Here is a 22,643-nt window from a genome sequence, read left to right on the forward strand (position 1 = left end):
GGTGGCGGTAATGCACCAACCACCGTAAAATAAGAAGGAAGAAGAGGTATCCAGCTAACATTTCTCAATCCACACAACAAAGTGGCGCTATGCTTCTTTTACGATGGTCTGTAACCCGCCAAGAAATTAAACGAAGAAGAGTACCAGCCGCCAAAACCCCAAAAGAAGCAGCAGTTTTTGCTAACTTTTCATCACGATGGCACGGCGTGCACGAAAGCGAGCTCTCCAGGAGAACATGGACAGTGAGGAAGAGTTCACCTTTTCCTCTGAAGAAGACGAAGACTTTGAAGATGAACGCTTGCATTTTGAAGATCGATTTGATCCAGTGGAGGATAGCAACGAGTGAGTTATTTACGTTCCCACATACTCGTATCTGTCCACTGAGTTCTGCGCGTTAGTTTCAAAGTGTCTTATACAGCTTCGTTTTCTGTGGTTTAAAATAAAAAAACAAACTATAGTTTAGGTAAGCTTATGTTCGGTGTCATTGTGAAAGCCTGCCCTGTGCAAAGTTTGCTAATATCCTTTATAAATTGTTCACAATTTGCCTCAGCTTTAGCTCATTTCTTTGCACGAATGTATTTCTCCTAGTAAAGTTAAAAGATATGTTAGAAAATAAGTTGTAGTAAATCAATGGTAAGAAAAAAAAATCACTTTCACAACAATAGTAGAGGAGCGCGCATGATAGCATTTTAGCGTCTTTGTAGAGCGACGGATCTCGAGATCACGGGCCAAAGCGCGCGTTTTTTTTAAAAACATTAGCCAGTCAAACGCAAGATGAAGCTCTCAAAATTAGTCTGAATCGTAAAAAAAAAAAAAAAGGTTATCAATGTATCTGTCCCGTGACTATATATACTGAATATTAATGTCACCAATAAATATATCACTGAGAGATTGGTTGTTGCTCAGCGTTACCAGAGGCACAGTACATTTCGTAATAATAATACAACTTTTTGGGGGATTGCTTCAAATGTAACAGGGTTTCACAGGAATCTTAAATAAGTAATTGAGTATGATAAAAGCAAAAACATCTTCATTAAGCAACTGACTAATAGTAAATATCCCATGGTCATTTCATAAAATAAATCAATATTTTTATTCATCAAGGATGAATTAAATTGATCAAAAGTTACAATGAAGACATTTATAATGTTACAAAATATCCTATTTCAATCTAATGCTGTTCTTTTGAACTTTCTATTAATCAGACAATCCTAAAAACATTTTAAAAAATTGTTTTCAACTGATAATAATAATGATTTTTTTTTTTTGTTTGCATCAAATCCAGATATTAGATTGATTTCTGAAGGATCTTGTGACATTAGAAGACTGCAGTAATGATGCTGAAAATTCAGCTTTGATCACAGGAATAAATTACATTTTAAAATATATTAAAATCGAAAATTGTCATAATATTTAACAATATTATTATTATTATTATTATTATTATATATATTTTTTGGCCTTGGTGAGCAGAAGACACTTTTTTTAAAAACATTGAAAATCGTACAGATCCCAAACTTTTGAATCACTGTGTATATATCACACATCACAGCTCCCTTCAGGAGATGCCCAGTGGTGGCGGTAACTCCCTGCATTAGGTTGCCCTCTATTTGGCCAAAGAGGTCTTACCAGTTGTTGAGAAATCACCTCATGCACACTGGTAACCACTCTTTCCCAGTATGAAATCTTTGACAGTTTTCTTCAACAGAATCAGGTGTTTTCTTGAGCTTTGGGATGGCACATTTAAGAGTCATCAGAGCCATTTGGACTACCTAATAGTGTTCAAACAGGGGGACAGGTTAATTACAGCTGTCTTTAATCACCTAAATCCATTAGACATCTTAAAAGCAGCAACCTAGCACTGCTGAGATTATACTCTGTGAATTTAGTCATTACACCCGTCCATTCAGTGTAATGTCCTACTGTATCTGTAACCGGAGCCATCGGTCCTGTATCATGGTGGAGACAAAGATGAGACAAAAAAAAACGTAATGGTCATAGAATAAATTCTATGACCATTTCAGTTCTATCGTATAAGGTCTGTATTATTATTTTAAAGACCTCTTTAAAGTCATTGACTGAAAATACCCTTACAAAATAAAACTCAAAGACCCAGAACCAAATATGATGAATGAAGACCCAGAGTCAGAATTATTATAAATTGAAGATTTTTTTATTTTTTTTACTGAAAATAGTTTGCAGTTTCATCAGCAGAAATCAGCTTCAAGACTCACAAGGAGTTTGTAGGCCGCCCCGGTTACAGTTACAAAGATCACAGCGATTATACCCCACACCTATGTCCTGGCTTTAGGTTGAATGATTGGCTAAGAAATAGATAAACGCATTTTCCACACATATACAGATAGACTGAAGCATATCTCCGTCGATTATGTGGCTGACACTCGGACCCTGAAGTGAGGCACGCCATGACCTTCCAGGTCGCAGATTTGTGTTTCTAGTCGCCAACATGTCGAAGAAAACAAATCGGTCCATCTCCAATAATGCCACTTGTTCCTGTAACCAAGAATACTTCAACACACAGACACACACAGCTTCTTCAAGGTTGGATTTGGCCAGGCTCTAACTATAAACAGGAGAGTCTTCTCAACATCAAGATAATACTTTAATCTAACATAGTTCTCAAGGAGAGGACACTTTAGTCTAATGCAGTAAAGACTTAAGCTAAGAAATGGTCACTTAAACTATTGGTTCCAATGACCCTTGTGACCTACAGTCATGGTGAGCTAGAAGAACAGATATATGTTTTAATTTAAAATATGTTTTGAAGACCTTTCTCAACAAAATGAGTCCATATTTAATTTCTGGAAGCCGGGCTAAATAAGCAAGCACTGTTACTGCAATCATATCAAATACAGACATTAGAGAATACATGAAAATAACATTTCAGTAATCACACTGGTTACTTCTCTAAGCTTTGGAGATTTTACTTTGTTATAGAAGTCATTCAACTCATTTGATGTTTAGAAGGAAAAATACTGATTAATACCTTGATTATAATAACTCATTACATATACGTTGAAGCAGCAGTGGATTCCAAAATCCACCCCTTCAACTTTGAAACAGTTAACTACCAATTGCCCTCTGAATGTATGAAATCTGAAAGGTAACATCTGTGTCTATGATTTTCAAATTAAGCACTGTGCTTTACTATAAATAGCTTATCACTCATGAGTCATGACACAGGCTCAGATAACCGCATTTAGCTGACCCTGAAAGGCATTCAGGACTGGTACACTGCATTTTTATACACTTGTAACATTTTCAATTAGGGCTGGGCAATAAAACGATAACGATAATTATCGCGATATAATTTTTCTCGATAAAACGATATCAAGAGTTCGATAAATGTTCGATAATGTTTATGCTCATTTGAAACTCATTTGAACCGCGCGCCACATGGACCACGCATCAAAGTCCAAACGGCGGCGCAGAAATCCAGTGAGAAGCGCTTGAATTCAGCGAAGAACACAAATGTCTCAGCGATTTAAACCAGTTTAAAGGCAGATGAAACAGCGCTGACAAACAGGAGAAACACTGTGCGCAACGATACAGTCAGAAGGCTTTTCCGTCTACAAATTCCCATAATTTACCATGGATTTACTGTAACGCTAGCCTATATTAACTGCACCATGAAATGTGGGATATACAGTGCAATGCATAAGTGAATACACCCATGCTAAAGTTGACTAAAAAGAGGAATAAAAAATCATATTTTGGAAATTGACCTTAATGCCTTAATTTAAAAAATTTGGAAAAATCCAACCTTTAAGGACACCAATTTTCTTTGTGAATGAATAATGTATCGTAAATAAATAAATGTTCTTCTTTAAAATACATGGTGCATAAGTGAGTACACCCCTATGTTAAATTCCCATAGAGGCAGGCAGATTTTTATTTTTAAGTATTTTTTTTTTTTTTTTTTTTTAGGATACTATGCATCCTGATAAAGTTCCCTTGGCCTTTGGAATTAAAATAGCCCCACATCATCACATAGCCTTCACCATACCTAGAGATTGGCATGGTTTTATTTCAGTTAGCCTAAAAGCTAGTTTGATTTGCATTGAGAGATGATCTTATGGAAAGTACCCCATGCCAATCTCTAGGTATGGTGAAGGCTATGTGATGATGTGGGGCTATTTTAATTCCAAAGGCCAAGGGAAATTTATCAAGATGCATAGTATCCTAAAAAAATGTAAAAAAAAATACTTAAAAATAAAAATCTGCCTGCCTCTATGGGAATTTAACATAGGGGTGTACTCACTTATGCACCATGTATTTTAAGGAAGAACATTTATTTATTTATGATACATTATTCATTCACAAAGAAAATTGGTGTCCTTAAAGGTTGGATTTTTCCTAATTTTTTAAATTAAGGCATTAAGTTAAATTTCCAAAATAAGATTTTTTATTCCTCTTTTTAGTCAACTTTAGCATGGGTGTATTCACTTATGCATTGCACTGTACATATTGAATTGTATTATATTATTAATGTAGACAATGTATTAAAGGACTAATGGAATATAATTACAGTATTTAATAATGTATTTAGACTACTGTTTTTCATACAAATACCATAGAAACCATAAAGTTACATTTTGCCATGATGGTGAGGTGCTGTAGGCTATGCCTGGTTTTATTTGTGGTTAGCATGATCTAAATGCATGATACTGGATGACCAATGGTTAAGTTTAATAAAACTCAAACAGTCAGAATATTACATTTTACCAAATAAAAATTAGCACATGCAGAAATTAATTGTCCAATAAAGATATTTATTTTGTTAAGGAAAAATGACAAATGTTTGAATGTTCTACCTCAGATTTGTGAAATGTTCACCTGTTTGGTAAGTTTATTGTCAGAACATATGACAAACAGAGTAGTTTAAAACCACAATTAATGCTCTTGTTTCTACAACTTTCACTTAGGAGCAAACATCTGCCTTTAAACTTGAAAGAAATAAAGATTTGACTTTTATTGTGATAATTATGTATCATGTTTTTTTGTTTTGGTTTTTTTTGGCCATATCGCCCAGCCCTAGTTTCAATATACTATATTTCAACTCTAGCCCAACTTAAGACTTTACCAGAGATGACATGCGTTTTCAAAAAAAAAAAAAAAAAAAAAAAATTGTTTTGATTTGTCTTTTACCCACACATCAGGGAATTTAGAAATTACAAATTTCTGGTTTAAATGGCAAAAGTGAAACTGCCAGTGTAACAGAGGGTTTAAATGGCAAAAGTGAAACTGCCAGTGTAACAGAGTGAGTCTCTGTTACACTGGCAGTTTCACTTTCTGTTACACTGGCAGTTTCACTTTTGCCATTTAAACCCTCTGTGTACCTATGAATGAAAGGTAGGGCTTGACATTAAGCCTTTTCATGTGCTTGTCCTTCAGACAAGTAAATTTGTCATTCACTTGTCCGAGTAAAAAAGTTGCTTGTCCGAGAAAAAAAAAAGAAAAGAAAAAAGTCTTATAAATTAGGGATGAGTCACTATTTTTTAATATTCGATTAGTTGATTTTACTATAGAATATCGAATAGGTTGTGCGATTTTTGTCTATAAAAAAATCCCCATGTTTTCGGTTCTGATGCAGTGGTGACACGTTCATGTAACCAGAGGGTGGCGATGCCAATAACGCATCTAAAAGATGTCAATCAACTCTCAGACAACAGAATATAATGCACATTGTCTCACACCAGAGCATGTGAGCAGAGTAGGGCTGGACAAAAAATATATATATATATTTTTCAATTAATCGTTTTTTAAAATGTCATCGATTCTCAAACGCCACGAATCGATTTTTTCCAATATTTATTTATCTATTACCCACAAGCCAGTATTAGTTTTCCTCCACTGTTAATAGGCTTGCAAACTCCATTTTATAGCTAATGCTGTGAGATTTTATGTTTGTTTTATCTTTATCATAAAATAACCTCAACTAGTGCTGCATGATTAATCATATCACAATCGCGATGTCAAGCCTACGCAATTATATGACGCAAAATGCTGCGATTTTATATGAAAAAAACTAATTTGGGCTGTTAACGCAATTAATGCAGCATCTGTTAATTTTTGTCATCCTTTGGCTAGTGTATCCCGCTCTTATTCATGCAAATATTTTTAAACCATTCATGCGTGACAAGACAAAAAAGAGCTCGCTGCCTGTGAATGTCCTGACTGTGACACACAGAAAGACTCGCGCTGATACCGTGCGTGCGCACAAGACAGCCCAGAATTGAGTTCTCTTTCACGCTTGAACGAACAATAACACACACAATGTATTTTTGTCGAGTATCTTCATAACATAAGAGCAGTCTTATGATGAAAGTGAAGAGTTGTGACTCGTGAGCGAATGAGGCGCGTGTGAGATCCGTGTCTCTGTCAGCAGCAGCTGGTCTTAAAGGGACAGTACACAGTAGCCACTAATTATCTCTGTCGTTAAAGTTAATCAAAGAACAAAGGGAACTAGTGTTGTCACGATACCAAAATTATTGTTTCGATACCGATACCAAGTCAAGTATTGCGATTTCGATACTTTTTCGATACTTTTCCTGAAAAGGGAGAAACACTCTCAAATATCATTGCTGTGCTTTATTTTAAAACCGGGACAACATTCTAATCATATAACACACTAATAAATGAACATATGACCAGCAGATATATTAAACATTTGAACAAAATATGAAATATCAAAATATAAAAAATAAATTAGAGCATTGGTAACATTCAAGGTAACATTTTTTTATAAATTTAGCCGCATTATCTCATTTATCATAAGAAACATAAGAGCTTTATCTTGATTCTGAACTTTGGATAAAAATATGAACAGCGATTATATTAAACAATGTTTAATATTGGTAACATAAGCCTTAGGGGTGCACGATTCAGAAAATGTCACGATTCGATTCGATATCGATTTTTAGGCTCAAGATTCGATTCAAAATCGATTTTCGATTCAAAAACGATTCTCGATTCAAAAAAACGATTCACAGTATGTAATGTTAGGGGTGGAAATCTTTAGTCACCTCACGATCTGATCCAATTCCAGAATGATTCTTTATCTACTCTGAACGTTTTCCATTCAAGAATTGTGAGTGATTTTTCTTCATCTTTAGGCTGTTGTTTTTTACTATGACATCATAGACTGCGAGAGATCTATTAAGCTGCATTCACGCACGGATCTCTTTTGAAATATAAGAGGTAAAGTGGTTTTTCCTGTCCGTTTAATCGCTTAAGACATAACTGGCTGTGTTTACGTTAATTCTGCACAATATTAAACCACTTACACGGAGTCGCACAGCCGCATGCGCGAGCAGTCTACACAAACAAAGCGCGCGTCAGCATTTGAAATTGAACGCAGCCTTCTGTTAGTGAGGTTCATATTTTAAATATAAAAGGCCATTGCATTCCAAACCACATAAATGATGACTTCGTGGAGCATTTGTAAGGAAAATACCGAAAGGTGAGACAGCACGCTTCAAGTGTAACGTAACATCAAACAAAGCGCGAGTCTCTCACAGCGCATCCTGTGCAATGAAGCCTGTGAATGTCCTTGTAATTCGCTTCAACCTTTCCGAACTTATGAAAGATTATTTTACGGAAAGTTTGATTGGTGTATGTATGTGTGTGAGGAATTGGAAGAAAGCAGATTAGGCTACGGGTGTTTCTAAAGCAAACTCAGCGTCATCGCATATCTGGTTAAAAACTAAGTTCAGAATCGATTCTGAAATTCTCAGAATCGATCCAGAATCGTTGGAGAGAGAATCGCGATGCATCGATGAATCGATTTTTTCTCCCACCCCTAATAAGCCTCATTGGTGATATATTTGACATGTGGGGAGAGAGTTCACACTGAGCACATGTGACAGACGTGACAGAGTCTGGAGACGCCATGGACAACGTTCTGCTGCCTGCTTTCATCTGTGAAGAGCACAGGGCGCCAGTGGCGAATTTGCCAATCTTGGTGTTCTCTGGCAAATGCCAAACGTCCTGCACGGTATTGGGCTGTAAGCACAACCCCCACCTGTGGACGTTGGGCCCTCATACCACCCTCATAGAGTCTGTTTCTGACCGGTTTGAGCAGACACATGCACATTTGTGGCCTACTGGAGGTCATTTTGCAGGGCTCTGGCAGTGTTCCTCCTGCTCCTCCTTGCACAAAGGCGGAGGTAGCGGTCCTGCTGCTGGGTTGTTGCCCTCCTACGGCCTCCTCCACGTCTCCTGATGTACTGGCCTGTCTCCTGGTAGCGCCTCCATGCTCTGGACACTACGCTGACAGACACAGCAAACCTTCTTGCCACAGCTCACATTGATGTGCCATCCTGGATGAGCTGCACTACCTGAGCCACTTGTGTGGGTTGTAGACTCCGTCTCATGCTACCACTAGAGTGAAAGCACCGCCAGCATTCAAAAGTGACCAAAACATCAGCCAGAAAGCATAGGAACTGAGAAGTGGTCTGTGGTCACCACCTGCAGAACCACTCCTTTATTGGGGGTGTGTTGCTAATTGCCTATAATTTCCACCGGTCGTCTATTCCATTCGCACAACAGCATGTGAAATTGATTGTCAATCAGTGTTGCTTCCTAAGTGGACAGTTTGATTTCACAGAAGTGTGATTGACTTGGAGTTACATTATGTTGTTTAAGTGTTCCCTTAATTTGTTTGAGCAGTGTATATATAAGCAAGAACTGATAAGAATATAAATGTGTACCTTGAAATGCAATGTAAGTTGCATATATGTAAATGTAAGTGCAGTTTATTAATAGTTAATGTTAAAGTAACACTAAGTAACTTTTCAACCTTCATAATATATTTCCAAAACCCTTGTGATGGTACATCGACTTAAAATAGGTTGAATGACATGTCTGCCATAGCCTGACGGGGTCTGTATAGTTTTTAATCGTACTTTTAAACTTCGGGGTTCGGGTAGTAACCCCCGCGCACAAAAAGAACTACAAAATTCGCCTGCTTTACGGCATAGGCTACCTCACTTCCCCCAACACGTCCTCACATGCTGTTGGACTTGTAAGTATATTGCTTATATTGTATATCACTCGGACAAGCACCTGGCGTTCTTGTTGATGGATTAGTAACTTAGACATCTTCGGAGGCTAGCTGTGCTTGTTCAATGTCCGACGATTTGTAACGCGTTGTTTATTCCCCAATCAAACTCGTGTAACTGTCTGTCACATGTTCTACCGTCCACAGCATTACTTGATAGACAAAAATAGGACAAGAATGAGCATCAAACAGAAACAACCAGCTTACGGGGTGTTCGAGGCGCACATACAATACAGACGGCCGGCAGTTAAACAGGGCGCGCGCAGCTCTTAAAGGGGCCACTCCTTATTTCCACTCGTTACAGCTTCTATCCGACTGAACGGGGACCGGTATACAGGGGGGAGGGGATCAGGCCGTGAGTGAAGAGACTGCTCTGCGTGAGTGGTATTTACGACTAGGCATGGGCCGGTATAAGATTCTGACGGTATGATAACCTTGGATAAAAATATCACGGTTTCACGGTATCACGGTATTGTAATTACTGCTTCACAATGTTATATTTAAATGTCTGGGTAAAAAAAAAAAACTATTTTTTTTTCCAACTGAACACAGTATATTTTATTTTAGGAAACATAGAACATTTTGTAACATTGAACATCAGGCAAAATAATTAAAATAAATAATTGAATCTTCTTAATTAAATTAAATTGCAGTCACTTGTGTGAGCCTAATCCTGCAGCTCAACAATAATCAACATAAATACACAAAAATAAAATTTTCAAAAACCTCCTTCTAAATGGAAAAAATGCAATCACTTATCAAAACAAAAACATGACCATTTGTCACAGTTCCAAAAATAAATAAATATAAATAAATAAATGTAGTCATTTTAGCAGCTCAACAATTTTTGTAGACATGGTCACTTTTTACACATTCTTTATTCAGTTCAGTCTAAGTTAAGATGCAGGAATGTGAGCATGTTCACCTTTCCTGGATTAAGTTTGGAACGGTGAGGTACGAGGATATGTCCGCTACAACTGAACACCCTTTCTGAGGGCACACTGGTGGCTGGGATGCAGAGAAATTTTCTTGCTACCTTGCCAAGTAGAGGTAACTCTTGAGCATGAATTTTCCACCATGCCAGTGGGTCAGTATCAGAGGATATGGGAGGCTGAGACATATACAATTTAACCTCCGCTATCACTCTTTCTTTTAATGGGACATCTCCTTCTTTGACCGTTTCTTGTTTTGCTGATGTAATTTTTTTGAGCAAGCAAGACAGAGATTTGTCTTTCTTCTTTGTTGCAGCAGAAGGGACAGTGGTAGTGGAAGTGCTGTTTCCTTGCTCTTGAGCAGTAGTGAAGGCAGGTAATTCTTGAGGTGGCCGTGGTGTAATTTCTTCCAGTTTCACAGCTTCCTCTACAGTGAACATGACAGTCTCATCCTTGTTCTGCGAAAAGTTGCCCTTGAAACGGGGATCAATGAAGCAAGCAATGTCAATCAGCTTACTGACATCCTCAGAGGAGTAACGTTGTTGCAGATCATCCCTCATTACTTTTTTCATTTGTTTTGTTAGGGCATCATCTTCCTCTTTTTCTTCCAGTATGCCAGTGATGTGCTCCATAACAGGCTTCAATGATGACAGGGTGGTCTTTGTTTCAGAAGCCAGTAGATCTGTGAAGTCATTTAGAGGCCTCAGAAGTTGGCAGACCATCTCCAAAGTGCGCACATCACTGTCTTTTGGCATTAAATGCCATAAGCTTCTGTCTGCTGCAAGCACTGCACAACAAGCCTGCTGCTGTTCCAGAAATCTTTCAATCATTTTGAAGGTGGACCCCCATCTTGTCACTACATCATGAATGAGTGATTTTTCAGGAATATTCAGGAGTCCCTGATTTTTCTTTAGTTCCCTCTTTCTTTTCCAGCTGCGAGAGAATCCTTGAACAAGATGCCTGCATGCTCGAACAGCGGATTCAACTCTTTGAAGTTTTAGCACTTTGACTATAGCCAAATTTAGGTTATGGCCAAAACAGCTGAGCCAAACACAGGGTAAGCCTTGGAATGCTTTTTTCATGTTTGACGCATTGTCTGTTGTGATGCTGGACAAATGGTCCCTTGTGATGCTCCACTCCTGCAGAATGTTTTCAAAAAATTCCAAGATGTTTTCAGCTGTGTGGTCCTCTGGAAAAAAAAAACAGCTTCGAGGCAGAAGGACTTCAATTCCCAATCTGGAGAGAGGAAATGAACTGTGAAGCTTATGTATGGTTCTCCACTACCACCACTGCTGGTCCAAACATCTGTAGTAACAGAAAACCACACCCCTTCTGCCACTTGTTTTTGCACATGACCCCTGACTTCTGTGTACATCTTGGGGATTTCATTCTTTGAAAAGAATTTTCTTGATGGCACTTTGTATAAAGGTGTTGCTGTTTTCATTAGTTTTAAAAAACCAGGTTTCTCCACAGTTTGAAAAGGCATCATGTCTTTTGCAATAAAGTATGCCACCGCACTGTTCAGGTCCTTTGCAGCCTTGGATGTGGGTGCATAAGCAAGCTGTTTCTCAAAAGTTTCTTGGATTGTTGGCTGACCTGCAGCTTTTGAGGAGGATGGTCCTTTGCTGCTGAAGCCACAGCTGCTCTACAAAGAAGAAAAACAAAGACTGACATGTTAAATTTAAGCTAAATCTGTAACTAACTAGTCTTTTTTTTCACTTCATCTTTTAATCAGTATACTTTTAAAAATAGATGCGATGTGGTAATTTACTAGATTTAACAAAAACAACTAATTACATTATTTAATTTTTTGTGTGTAAAAACAAATAGTACTGCTAAAAATGTCAAAATAATGCTCTAAAATAAATTTTAATTTCAGTGTTGATGCATATTAACGCAGAGAGTGCGAGTGTACTGCACACACACACACACACAGTCTCATCAGTTCACGAACACTCAAAGACACATGAGAGCCAGCGAGGAGTTTTTTTTTTTTTTTTAATGGCGTGATTTTGAAAAGATGTTAACGTGGCAGAAGGCTTAAAAGCAAAGACGTGATTTCACCTTAACTTAATTGTTGTACTAATGTTCAATCACAGAAACGTAACGTTAGTACATATAGTCTGCTATTCCCCACTCTGAAAAGTTACGTGCAAGAGGAAATTAGTTGATGTTAGCTAATGTTTATTAATTAGCCGTGTTATCTGACTCGGTAACTTAGAGGTTTGCAAAAGTTCATTTCAAGACAGCTTTAAGTTAACAACTCACCTTGAATTTAGCGAAGAGTGCTGGATGGTGCTCCCGTAGATGAGAAATCATATTTGAGGTATTGCCTCCTTTAGCAGCGACTCTTTTTAAACATGATTTGCATGTCGGTTGACCTTCCTCTTCCAAGCCGTGGCCGTCAGAATTTTTCCGGTACCCAAAAAAATCCCACACCGCTGACTTGGTCTTTTTTGATGGGGGGAAAAGTTGTGGGGGTTCACCTCCTTCGGCCATCCTGAACTTAAATTACTGCTGAGTCTCACTGACTGCGGATCATGTGCACAATCACATACACCCGCCTGCCAGCAGTAACCGGTGGGGGAGGGGCTGCATTGTTTTTGCTGCAGGTACGCACACACACAATCTAGTAGGGAGTCCTGCGCTTTCACTTTGACGACACAAAAAATGCAAATATCGTAGGAACGGTATAAATTTGTTTGTTTGCGGTTTTGAAACCGTGACTTTTTCAAACCGCGGTAAACCTTGAAACCGGTTATCATCCCATGCCTATTTACGACAGTAATGTTAAATACAAGTAGTCCACAGCGACTCTAGGGGTCGTTGTTTGACCAAAACGGAAATCCTACATAATGGGGCTTTAATGTAGTTTAATAAATGGTACCATATTTTAAAGTGTTACTGATTGATAGGGGAAAATAGCCTAGGCTAATGTTTGAAAATGTTTTGTTTTATTTAGGCCAACGGTATTTAAGATGCATAAATTAATGGAATTGTTTACAATTACGAGGTTAAGAGGTGTTTTTGGAGTATGATCAATTTCTCTTTCATGAGATTACTTCCTCTTCTTGGACGGGTTATGTTTTTTCCATGTCTTAAACTCTAGGGGCAAGGCTTATTAACCCTGAATTTTTAGGGGCGTGATATTAAAATAACAATTGCTTTCTGACACCATATTTATCAACTTATGATCATTCGTACGATGGGATTGCCGTCAAATCAAACTGGTATTTATCATTATTTAACAAAAATGGAACATGTATTTTATGCAGTCGCACATGCTTCTCTTTAATTGTGATCACAGGATCTCTCCCATCTCACTAATGAGTTCACGGACAGAAAATTTGTAGAGTTAGGAGTATATGTAATTTATGATGTATGTGGATGCAGAAGTTTGGTATCAACAAAGGCAAAAGGAAACACGAAACAAAATAATAATCATTGATGATTCGTTCAAGTTCTTCAAGCTGTCTGGTATTTTCAATAATAATGTGTATTTATTATTGCAATGATTAGCATATGTAGCTTTTAGCATAGCATATAAATATATTTCTGTCTCATACGTTGATTAGAATCCGCATTGGATTGCAATTTGAAGTTATTTCAGGTATTTTTACATTGATGTAAATAATATTTTTTTTAATATTTATTTTTATAATTTTATTTAACCCAAATTATATCTAAAAATAAATGTAACCAAACAACACATCATTTTGACATTGTCTGCCTCAATCTCAGTCTCTAAAATCCAACATGGAGTGACACGGAGTTGACTGGCCGCTAGAGACAGGCTCCAAAAGAGAGTAAATTCCATATGTTGATATGCCCAACTTTACAGCAGATATATATATATATTTTTTTTTACAGCCTAGTACAAAATTGTTTTTGGCCTGTATTCACCTTATTTTCGAACGCAGAAGTAAATATGGGTCCAGTTTCCGGTTTTTGTGCAGCACGTTTCCTCGCTTCTCTGGGCTAACTAACGATATCGATTGCGAAGGATTATGCAGAGTTGACAGAAAAATGTTACACATGCCTTAGCAGATGAATACAACAAAGAACTAAAGCCCCGCCTCACCCAGGTTGGGTACTGGACCTGTTTGAAAACACTCATGCATCTAGCTGGCAGATTGCCAAAACTTCGCCGGTGCCTTCAGCACCGCCCTAAACACGGTCGAGCCAACGCTGGACTAAGTTAATATATCTATGGAGGTAGGCTATTTTGTCATGTCAAATGTATTAATAATGTCATCAGAATGCAACCAAAGCACATGATAGCAATAAGTAGATGGCTATAAATAATTATAAATCATACAAAATAAATGCCAAGATGATCATGCCATGATGACTAGATTTTATACAGGGGTTACTATAATGATTTTGTTTCTCCTTGGAGTTTTTATTCAGACTTCATAGCCCAGCCACTTTTCTGGTATCGGGTGGTCTTCTGTAGGTCTTGTGTTCACGAAATGAAAAGAACAAACATGGTCGTTGCTTCAAATGGGCTGCGTGGCGTGTCCGTTATTTTGGCTCCCATGTTAACAGGTTAATTTAGAGCTTGCACACTGCCTGCGTGTCACGCGCGTCTCAGGGAAAACGCATGCATGTTAGAAATAGAATCGACGCCTATTTTTCACGCAACACGCAAGCGTTTTGGAAGCGCTTCCATGCAAAATAGAATATGAAAATATGTTTGTATGTCATTTTGATATGAATACATATTAATAAATGACATTTTGATGTTTGAATTTAGGTTTTGACATAAATGCAGATATAGCCTAAATGTAAAAAAAAAAAAATATATATATATACAGTGAGGAAAATAAATATTTGAACACCCTGCTATTTTGCAAGTTCTCCCACTTAGAAATCATGGAGGGGTCTGAAATTGTCATCGTAGGTGCATGTCCACTGTGAGAGACATAATCTAAAAAAAAAATCCAGAAATCACAATGTATGATTTTTTAACTATTTATTTGTATGATACAGCTGCAAATAAGTATTTGAACACCTAAGAAAATCAATGTTAATATTTGGTACAGTAGCCTTTGTTTGCAATTACAGAGGTCAAACGTTTCCTGTAGTTTTTCACCATGTTTGCACACACTGCAGGAGGGATTTTGGCCCACTCCTCCACACAGATCTTCTCTAGATCAGTCAGGTTTCTGTGCTGTCGCTGAGAAACACGGAGTTTGAGCTCCCTCCAAAGATTCTCTATTGGGTTTAGGTCTGGAGACTGGCTAGGCCACGCCAGAACCTTGATATGCTTCTTACAGAGCCACTCCTTGGTTATCCTGGCTGTGTGCTTCGGGTCATTGTCATGTTGGAAGACCCAGCCTCGACCCATCTTCAATGCTCTAACTGAGGGAAGGAGGTTGTTCCCCAAAATCTCGCAATACATGGCCCCGGTCATCCTCTCCTTAATACAGTGCAGTCGCCCTGACCCATGTGCAGAAAAACACCCCCAAAGCATGATGCTACCACCCCCATGCTTCACAGTAGGGATGGTGTTCTTGGGATGGTACTCATCATTCTTCTTCCTCCAAACACGTTTTGTGCAATTATGACCAAAAAGTTCTATTTTGGTCTCATCTGACCACATGACTTTCTCCCATGACTCCTCTGGATCATCCAAATGGTCATTGGCAAACTTAAGACGGGCCTTGACATGTGCTGGTTTAAGCAGGGGAACCTTCCGTGCCATGCATGATTTCAAACCATGACGTCTTAGTGTATTACCAACAGTAACCTTGGAAATGGTGGTCCCAGCTCTTTTCAGGTCATTGACCAGCTCCTCCCGTGTAGTTCTGGGCTGATTTCTCACCTTTCTTAGGATCATTGAGACCCCACGAGGTGAGATCTTGCATGGAGCCCCAGTCCGAGGGAGATTGACAGTCATGTTTAGCTTCTTCCATTTTCTAATGATTGCTCCAACAGTGGACCTTTTTTCACCAAGCTGCTTGGCAATTTCCCCGTAGCCCTTTCCAGCCTTGTGGAGGTGTACAATTTTGTCTCTAGTGTCTTTGGACAGCTCTTTGGTCTTGGCCATGTTAGTAGTTGGATTCTTACTGATTGTATGGGGTGGACAGGTGTCTTTATGCAGCTAACGACCTCAAACAGGTGCATCTAATTTAGGATAATAAATGGAGTGCAGGTGGACATTTTAAAGGCAGACTAACAGGTCTTTGAGGGTCAGAATTCTAGCTGATAGACAGGTGTTCAAATACTTATTTGCAGCTGTATCATACAAATAAATAGTTAAAAAATCATATATTGTGATTTCTGGATTTTTTTTTTAGATTATGTCTCTCACAGTGGACATGCACCTACGATGACAATTTCAGACCCCTCCATGATTTCTAAGTGGGAGAACTTGCAAAATAGCAGGGTGTTCAAATACTTATTTTCCTCACTGTATATATATATATATATATATATATATATATTATCGATTTTCAAATATTGCACCTGTCAATACAGAACGAAATATTCTGTAGCCTATTTTGCCGTCAATACTGCTATATATTTATGTTTAACATTAAGTGCCTTCCACAGCTCTCTCCCCATATGTCGAATATATCACCAATGAGGCTTATCATGTCACCTAGCAGCAGCAACGCCTCGTCAGAGATTTCGCCGGTCGTATAGGGCGCCTGATTATTAAAATTACTGATTATTAAAATGTCAATAATTCGATGATTAAAACACTCCTGCTCCAAGTAAATCTTTCTTTTGTGCCAGTTATTATGACAACCTCTAACTGCACAAACAATCCCGGTCTTCCTCGAAGCCATAACAATGAGTTTGTTGTTACGAACAACGCTCGCCAGTGACCGGAAGTGCCTGACCGGAAGTCTCGCACAAAAATACCATCAACTGGCTGCGTCCGTATTTCCGTTAAAAATAAGGTGAATAGCTAATTTTGCCCTTCATGCCCAACTATGAGGGGGGTGATTTTTTTTTTTTTATGTATTTTTTTTTTTATTATTATCTCATCTTTTTAAATTATATTAAGCCTTAATATAAGCCTGCATAATCAAGGGTGTGGTCACTTGAGTGACAGGTGGATTGCCGCTGCTGTGACTACTAGCCATTTGTCTGCTGTCTGTAAGCCGCCACGTCACCTTAGCTAATCCCCCATTTTCGTTAATGTGGGAGTGACGTGCTGCCAAGATGGCGACGGCCGGTTTCAAAAATGCTCTTCAGAAACCAGTGGGTGATGTCACGGACACTACATCCAATTTTTTTTTTTTTTTTACAGTCTTTGGCTAGGACCTGATTGATCTGGTGATGCTGGTTTTAGAGTTTATCTCTAGTACTAATTAAACACCTGAACCAGCTAATCAAGGTCTTTAGGATCACAAGAAACTTCCAGGCAGGTGTGTTGGAGCCTATCTCTGTAGTAAAGTGGCCCTCTAGGAGCAGGATTGGACACCCCTGTGCAAGGCCAAGCTAATAGCAATCCGGCCAAGCTGGTCCACCAACTCAGTCAAGCTAGTGATGCTGATGACCAGCTAATGGTCAGGACCAGCCACCAGTTTAGGCTATTAGCTGCATTTTCCAATACATCTATGTTCTTGTCAGCATGATTATTTATTTATTTATTTATTTATTTATTTTCAGATGTGAGGATGACAGTGACAAGAAACCTGCTTCAAAAAGAGGCAAGAAGTCTTTGTCATGGAAATCAGAGACTGTTGCTAAGAGAGCCAAGAAGACTCTGTCATGGAGGGAAGAGACTGATGTCGACGTGGCCCCAAAGCCTCGGAGATTCCTGCCGGCACGGGAACCTGGGCCGCAGTTGAGTCTTGCTGACTCGCACTCTCCTATGAGTCTTTTCAAACAGTTTTTCTCAGATAGCGCCGTGTCAAATCTGTGCCACAACACAAACGCTCAGGCTGCCAGGGCACTCGCAAAGGGTCGCAAATACAATTGGACAGATGTCAGTGTTGGAGAGCTGTACCGCTACATTGGACTCGTTTTCTACTTGGCCACGGTGAAGATGAGCTCCATCGCTGACTACTGGCGTCAGCACAGTATTTTTACTGTGCCCTTTCCCGCCACAGTCATGTCTAGGGACCGATACCGCACCATTTCATGGAATTTGCACATGAGCCACCCAGATGCAGACAAGGAAAATGACAAAAAGAGGGGAACAGCTGAACATGACCGACTTTTCAGGGTCAAACCCCTCATGGACACCATCCGTCTTGCGTGCAAAGCCTTCTATCATCCTAGAAGAAATTTAGCTGTGAAGGAAAGATTTGTGGCATCCAGAGGAAATACAGAAATAGCACGGTACATGAAAGCCAAGCCTACTAAGGTGGGCTTCAAGTTTTTTGTCCTTACTGACTCGTCGAATGGATATACTGTGGACATCTCTGTGTACACGGGCAAGAACATCTTTCCCACAGGCCATGGGCTTTCTTATGATGCTGTGATGTCTCTTCTGGACAAGAAAGTTTTGGGCTCTGGGTATCATGTGTACATGGATGATTTCTACACAAGTCCAAAGCTCTTAACAGACTTGCTTGCTATGAAGTTTGGTGCTTGTGGAACTTACAGAGACTATAGGAAGGACTTCCCACGGAGCTCATCTAATGCACTGACCAACAAGTCCACCAGGGGATCCATCAGGTGGATTCGGGATGGGCCTCTTGTGTGTGTGAAGTGGATGGACAAACAAGAGGTGTCTGTTTGCTCCACCATCCATGCTGCCTATAAAGGAGACCGTGTGAAAAGGAAAGTGAAAGCACAAGATACATGGAAGAAAAAGTATTTTCCATGTCCTGCACCTGTGACCGCGTACAACCAGCACATGGAGGGTGTTGACCTGTCCGATCAGCTGCTGCAGTACTACACTATCAAGCACAAAACCATGAAGTGGTACAGAAAAGTCTTTCTACACTTCTTGGACATTGCTGCCACCAACGCTTTCATATTGCACAAGGAGCTACACGGCAACATGACGCACAAGGAGTTTATTGAAGAGCTTATTGGAGAGCTCTGTGGTGTGTCTCAGAAAACAGCACCAAAACACACCAGTAGTGACCATGTGCCGGTTCCAGGAGCTGAGCTGACCTCTGATGTCAGAAATATTGCCACTGCTGGTCGCCGCATGTGTGTTCATTGCAAAGCAGTGCATGGAAAGACGCAGCATACACCATGGAAATGCCAGGGATGTGACGTTCACTTGTGTCTTCAGTTAAACAGGAACTGTTTCCAGGAGTGGCACAAAGGTGTGTGAGTGGGTTTTGAACAGTAGATTTTTGGAAGATCAGCCCCAAAAAGAGCTCATGATATCAAGTCTTTTGTTGATTGTAACACAGAATATGTGGTGTTTTGTTTATGTAGGGGTGGTCGTTTGGTGAGATGGTAGCACACAACAGCAATCCAGCCTCGTAGTGGAAGCATTAGAAACAGTAGGTAAAAAAAATATAAGAGGTGGTGTCTGTTTAAAGTTATTATTGCAATGAAAACTGTCTATTGCCTTCATCTGATGTATGTATATATTTCAATGTGGTTAATCCAATTTTTTTTGTGGTGTCCTTTTGAGTTCATCATTTTTTTTTTTTTTTTTTTGTGTATCATATTTTTAAAAGATTTCCATATGAATTATCCAGTTGAATAAAACATTCGTTTAAAAATGTTTAATCTGGAGTGTGCTTTGGTCTATTGTTTTTGTGTGAGTGTTCAAATTTGTGTGCTCAAATTCAGGTAATCTCCATGTATCGTTGAGTTTTCCCGGAAACTAGCACAATGTTCTTCTGTTGTGTCCCAGCAGTGCTGGGTAGATTACTTACAAATTGTATGTTTCTGCTTCCAAATTACATGACAAAAATTTAATTTGTAATGTTAACTATTATATTACACATATTTGGTCATATAATATGAATACTTTTAAGATTACTTTTAGGCCCTGTTTACACCTGGTATTAAGATGCGTTTTGGTCGATTGGATCACAAGTGGACAACGCTAAAATAAAGGTGTAAATGGGGGGCTAAAACGTTTTGAGCTTGTCCACTTTCGACCACTTTCAGAGGTAGCCGGAAATTCATTTGACCGAATTGCTTTCCCAGTGTAAATGCTCAGGTGGTTGAATGTTTTCAAACAGCCATAAAAGACCAGCATCTACTCTCCGCCTACTGACCTCATGTGTAAACATTATGGGAAGCGCACTAGCCAGACTGGATTTGAAGTTAGCTGGAGAGCCAAGTTTGGTTTGAAGATGAAAAACGTATACAAGCGCAATGTTCTCACCATTCCTGATTTTTAACATGATTCTGTGATTTTACTGCTGTCAGAGCAGAAACGAAAGCTGACCATGTCTCCATGTCTTTTCCGTAGTCTCCGAGCACATTCATATGTAAATTGTGCAAGTTTATTCTGTCCATTAAATTGAAATCTGAAAAAGCCCATACATTTACCTGCCCATAGACCCTCCCTTTGAAGAAACAGGACATAAGTGTTTACATATTTACATCGGGTGCTTCGCAATTCTTATCTGATAAATTGAGGTCAATCACTGCGTCTATTGCCAAAAACACTCCTCATACAAGTGACTCAAATGTTCATTTAATGTTAGCTGTTTCTGCTCACTCAACAAACTCTGCTTTCACTCTAACTACTCCTGCTGCCATAAGTGATCTAATTGTGAAGTCAAATTCCACATCCTGCCGGCTTGATCCTACACCTGCTGTTTTGCTTAAGTTGTGTGTGCCCGAGGTTGCATCCTTCATAACACATATGATAAACTGTAGTTTGGCGTCCAGCGTTGTTCCAAAAAAAAAAAAAAAACAGGCCTAGACCACCTAAATATGGACAATTACAGACCAATATCCAACTTAACATTTTTAAGCAAAGTCCTTGAAAGGGTTGTTGCTTCACAATTGCGATCACATTTGGATGCTAATGGTCTTTTTGAACCTTTTCAGTCTGGATTTCGCCCATCACAATGCACTGAAACTGCCCTTCTTTGGGTGGTTAACGACATTCTTTTGTCCATGGATTCAGGGCTGATAAACATCTTGATGCTCCTCGATTTAAGCGCTGCTTTTGACACAGTCTGCCATGAAATAATGATCTCCAGGCTTTCTGATATTGGCATCACTGGCTCTGCTCTATCCTGGCTCATTTCCTACATCAGCGACAGAAAGTATTATATCACTATACAAGGGTTTAGATCTGCCACTGCTTCACTTACACAGGGTGTTTCTCAAGGTTCGGTTCTTGGCCCGCTATTGTTCATCATCTACATATATCCACTCATCATACGCAGGCATGGACTTAAATTCCATTGCTATGCTGATGATATTCAAATCTATCTTACCACCAGCTCAGATAGGCCATCTCTGCCTGACTCACTCAATGCATGTATCAGGGACATCAAGCATTGGATGTCCCTGAATTTCCTCAAATTAAATGATAAGAAAACCGAGATATTAGTGATTGGCTCTACTGCCTTAGTCAAAAGGATGGACCAGTCCTTTGATATTGATGGAACTCATGTTAAGCCTTCGTCATCGATTCGTAATCTTGGTGTCTTATTCGATCCAACTTTTGGCTCTCATATTTCTTCTCTCTTTTTTCTATCTTCGTAATATTGCTCGTCTACGATCTTCTCCAACTCTAGCTGATGCTGAAACCTTAATTCATGCATTAATCACATCATGCCTGGACTATTGCAATTCCTTATTTATTGGTCTAACCAAAAAACTTATTGCAAGATTACAGTATGTTCAAAACTCTGCAGCAAGAGTTCTCACCTCCACTAGGCATTCTGCTCACATTACTCCTCTGCTTCATGACCTTCACTGGCTACCTGTGGTATCACGTATCCACTTTAAGGTATTGCTTCTAACGTTCAAAGCATTAAATGGTCTTGCTCCTCAATATCTGTCTGACCTACTCTACCCTTACCACCCTGCCCGGTCCCTGGCTTAGATCAGCTGAACTTGGTTTATTGTCCATCCCTCGTTTCCGGTTGTCTACTGTAGGTGGAAGGTCATTTAGTGTTAATGCTCCTCAATTATGGAATTCGCTACCTCTTACACTACGTAATACCTCATCTGTGGCTACTTTCAAGACCCAGTTAAAAACATATCTATATAACATGCATTTTGGATAATGTGACTTTATGTATCCTATGTGACTGTAATGTATGTGTGGGTGTTTAAATGTATTGTAATGTACAATGTAAAGCGACCTTGAGCTATGGAAAGGCGCTATATAAGTAAAACTTTTTCTTCTTCTTCTTCGTGCATCCTCGTTTCCTTTCCTTGCTTCCTTTTCCTCGCATCTCAGCTCCACCCCCTGTAGGATGCGAGGGAAGGTTGCAAGGAAAAGAAACGAGGACAGAGGAAAGCTTATTTATACATTGGAATACTTGATCACTCGAGCGCCACTCCACAGCGTCATTAACTGCGCTCAAAGGATCTGCCCTTATGTTGTTAAAGTTTGGTTATTTAAGAAATGAATAATAAATAATAATAAAGCAAGATGTCCTGTTGAAATATGTGAGATGAGTGGTTTGTATAAACTGCAAAGGTAAAGTATAAATTAAAATTATTGTGACAGATGTGATGGGGGAGGAGAATTTATACGTGCATCACGTTTAGTTGATAAA

General features: G+C 39.0%; 1 protein-coding gene across 1 annotated transcript; it reads left to right on the forward strand.

Annotated features, from left to right (window-relative positions):
- The first annotated feature begins 96 nt into the window (after window positions 1–96).
- Window positions 97–19,671, forward strand: LOC311282544 (piggyBac transposable element-derived protein 4-like). Its single transcript, XM_084396360.1, has 3 exons — window positions 97–342; window positions 17,641–19,256; window positions 19,372–19,671. Exons 1-3 carry the CDS (start codon window positions 197–199, stop codon window positions 19,386–19,388), a joined length of 1,779 nt encoding a protein of 592 aa, XP_084252486.1. The 5' UTR covers window positions 97–196; the 3' UTR covers window positions 19,389–19,671.
- Window positions 19,672–22,643: the final 2,972 nt, after the last annotated feature.

Source organism: Rutilus rutilus (genome assembly GCF_951802725.1).
Source record: "Rutilus rutilus genome assembly, chromosome: 23".
NCBI lineage: Eukaryota > Metazoa > Chordata > Actinopteri > Cypriniformes > Leuciscidae > Rutilus > Rutilus rutilus.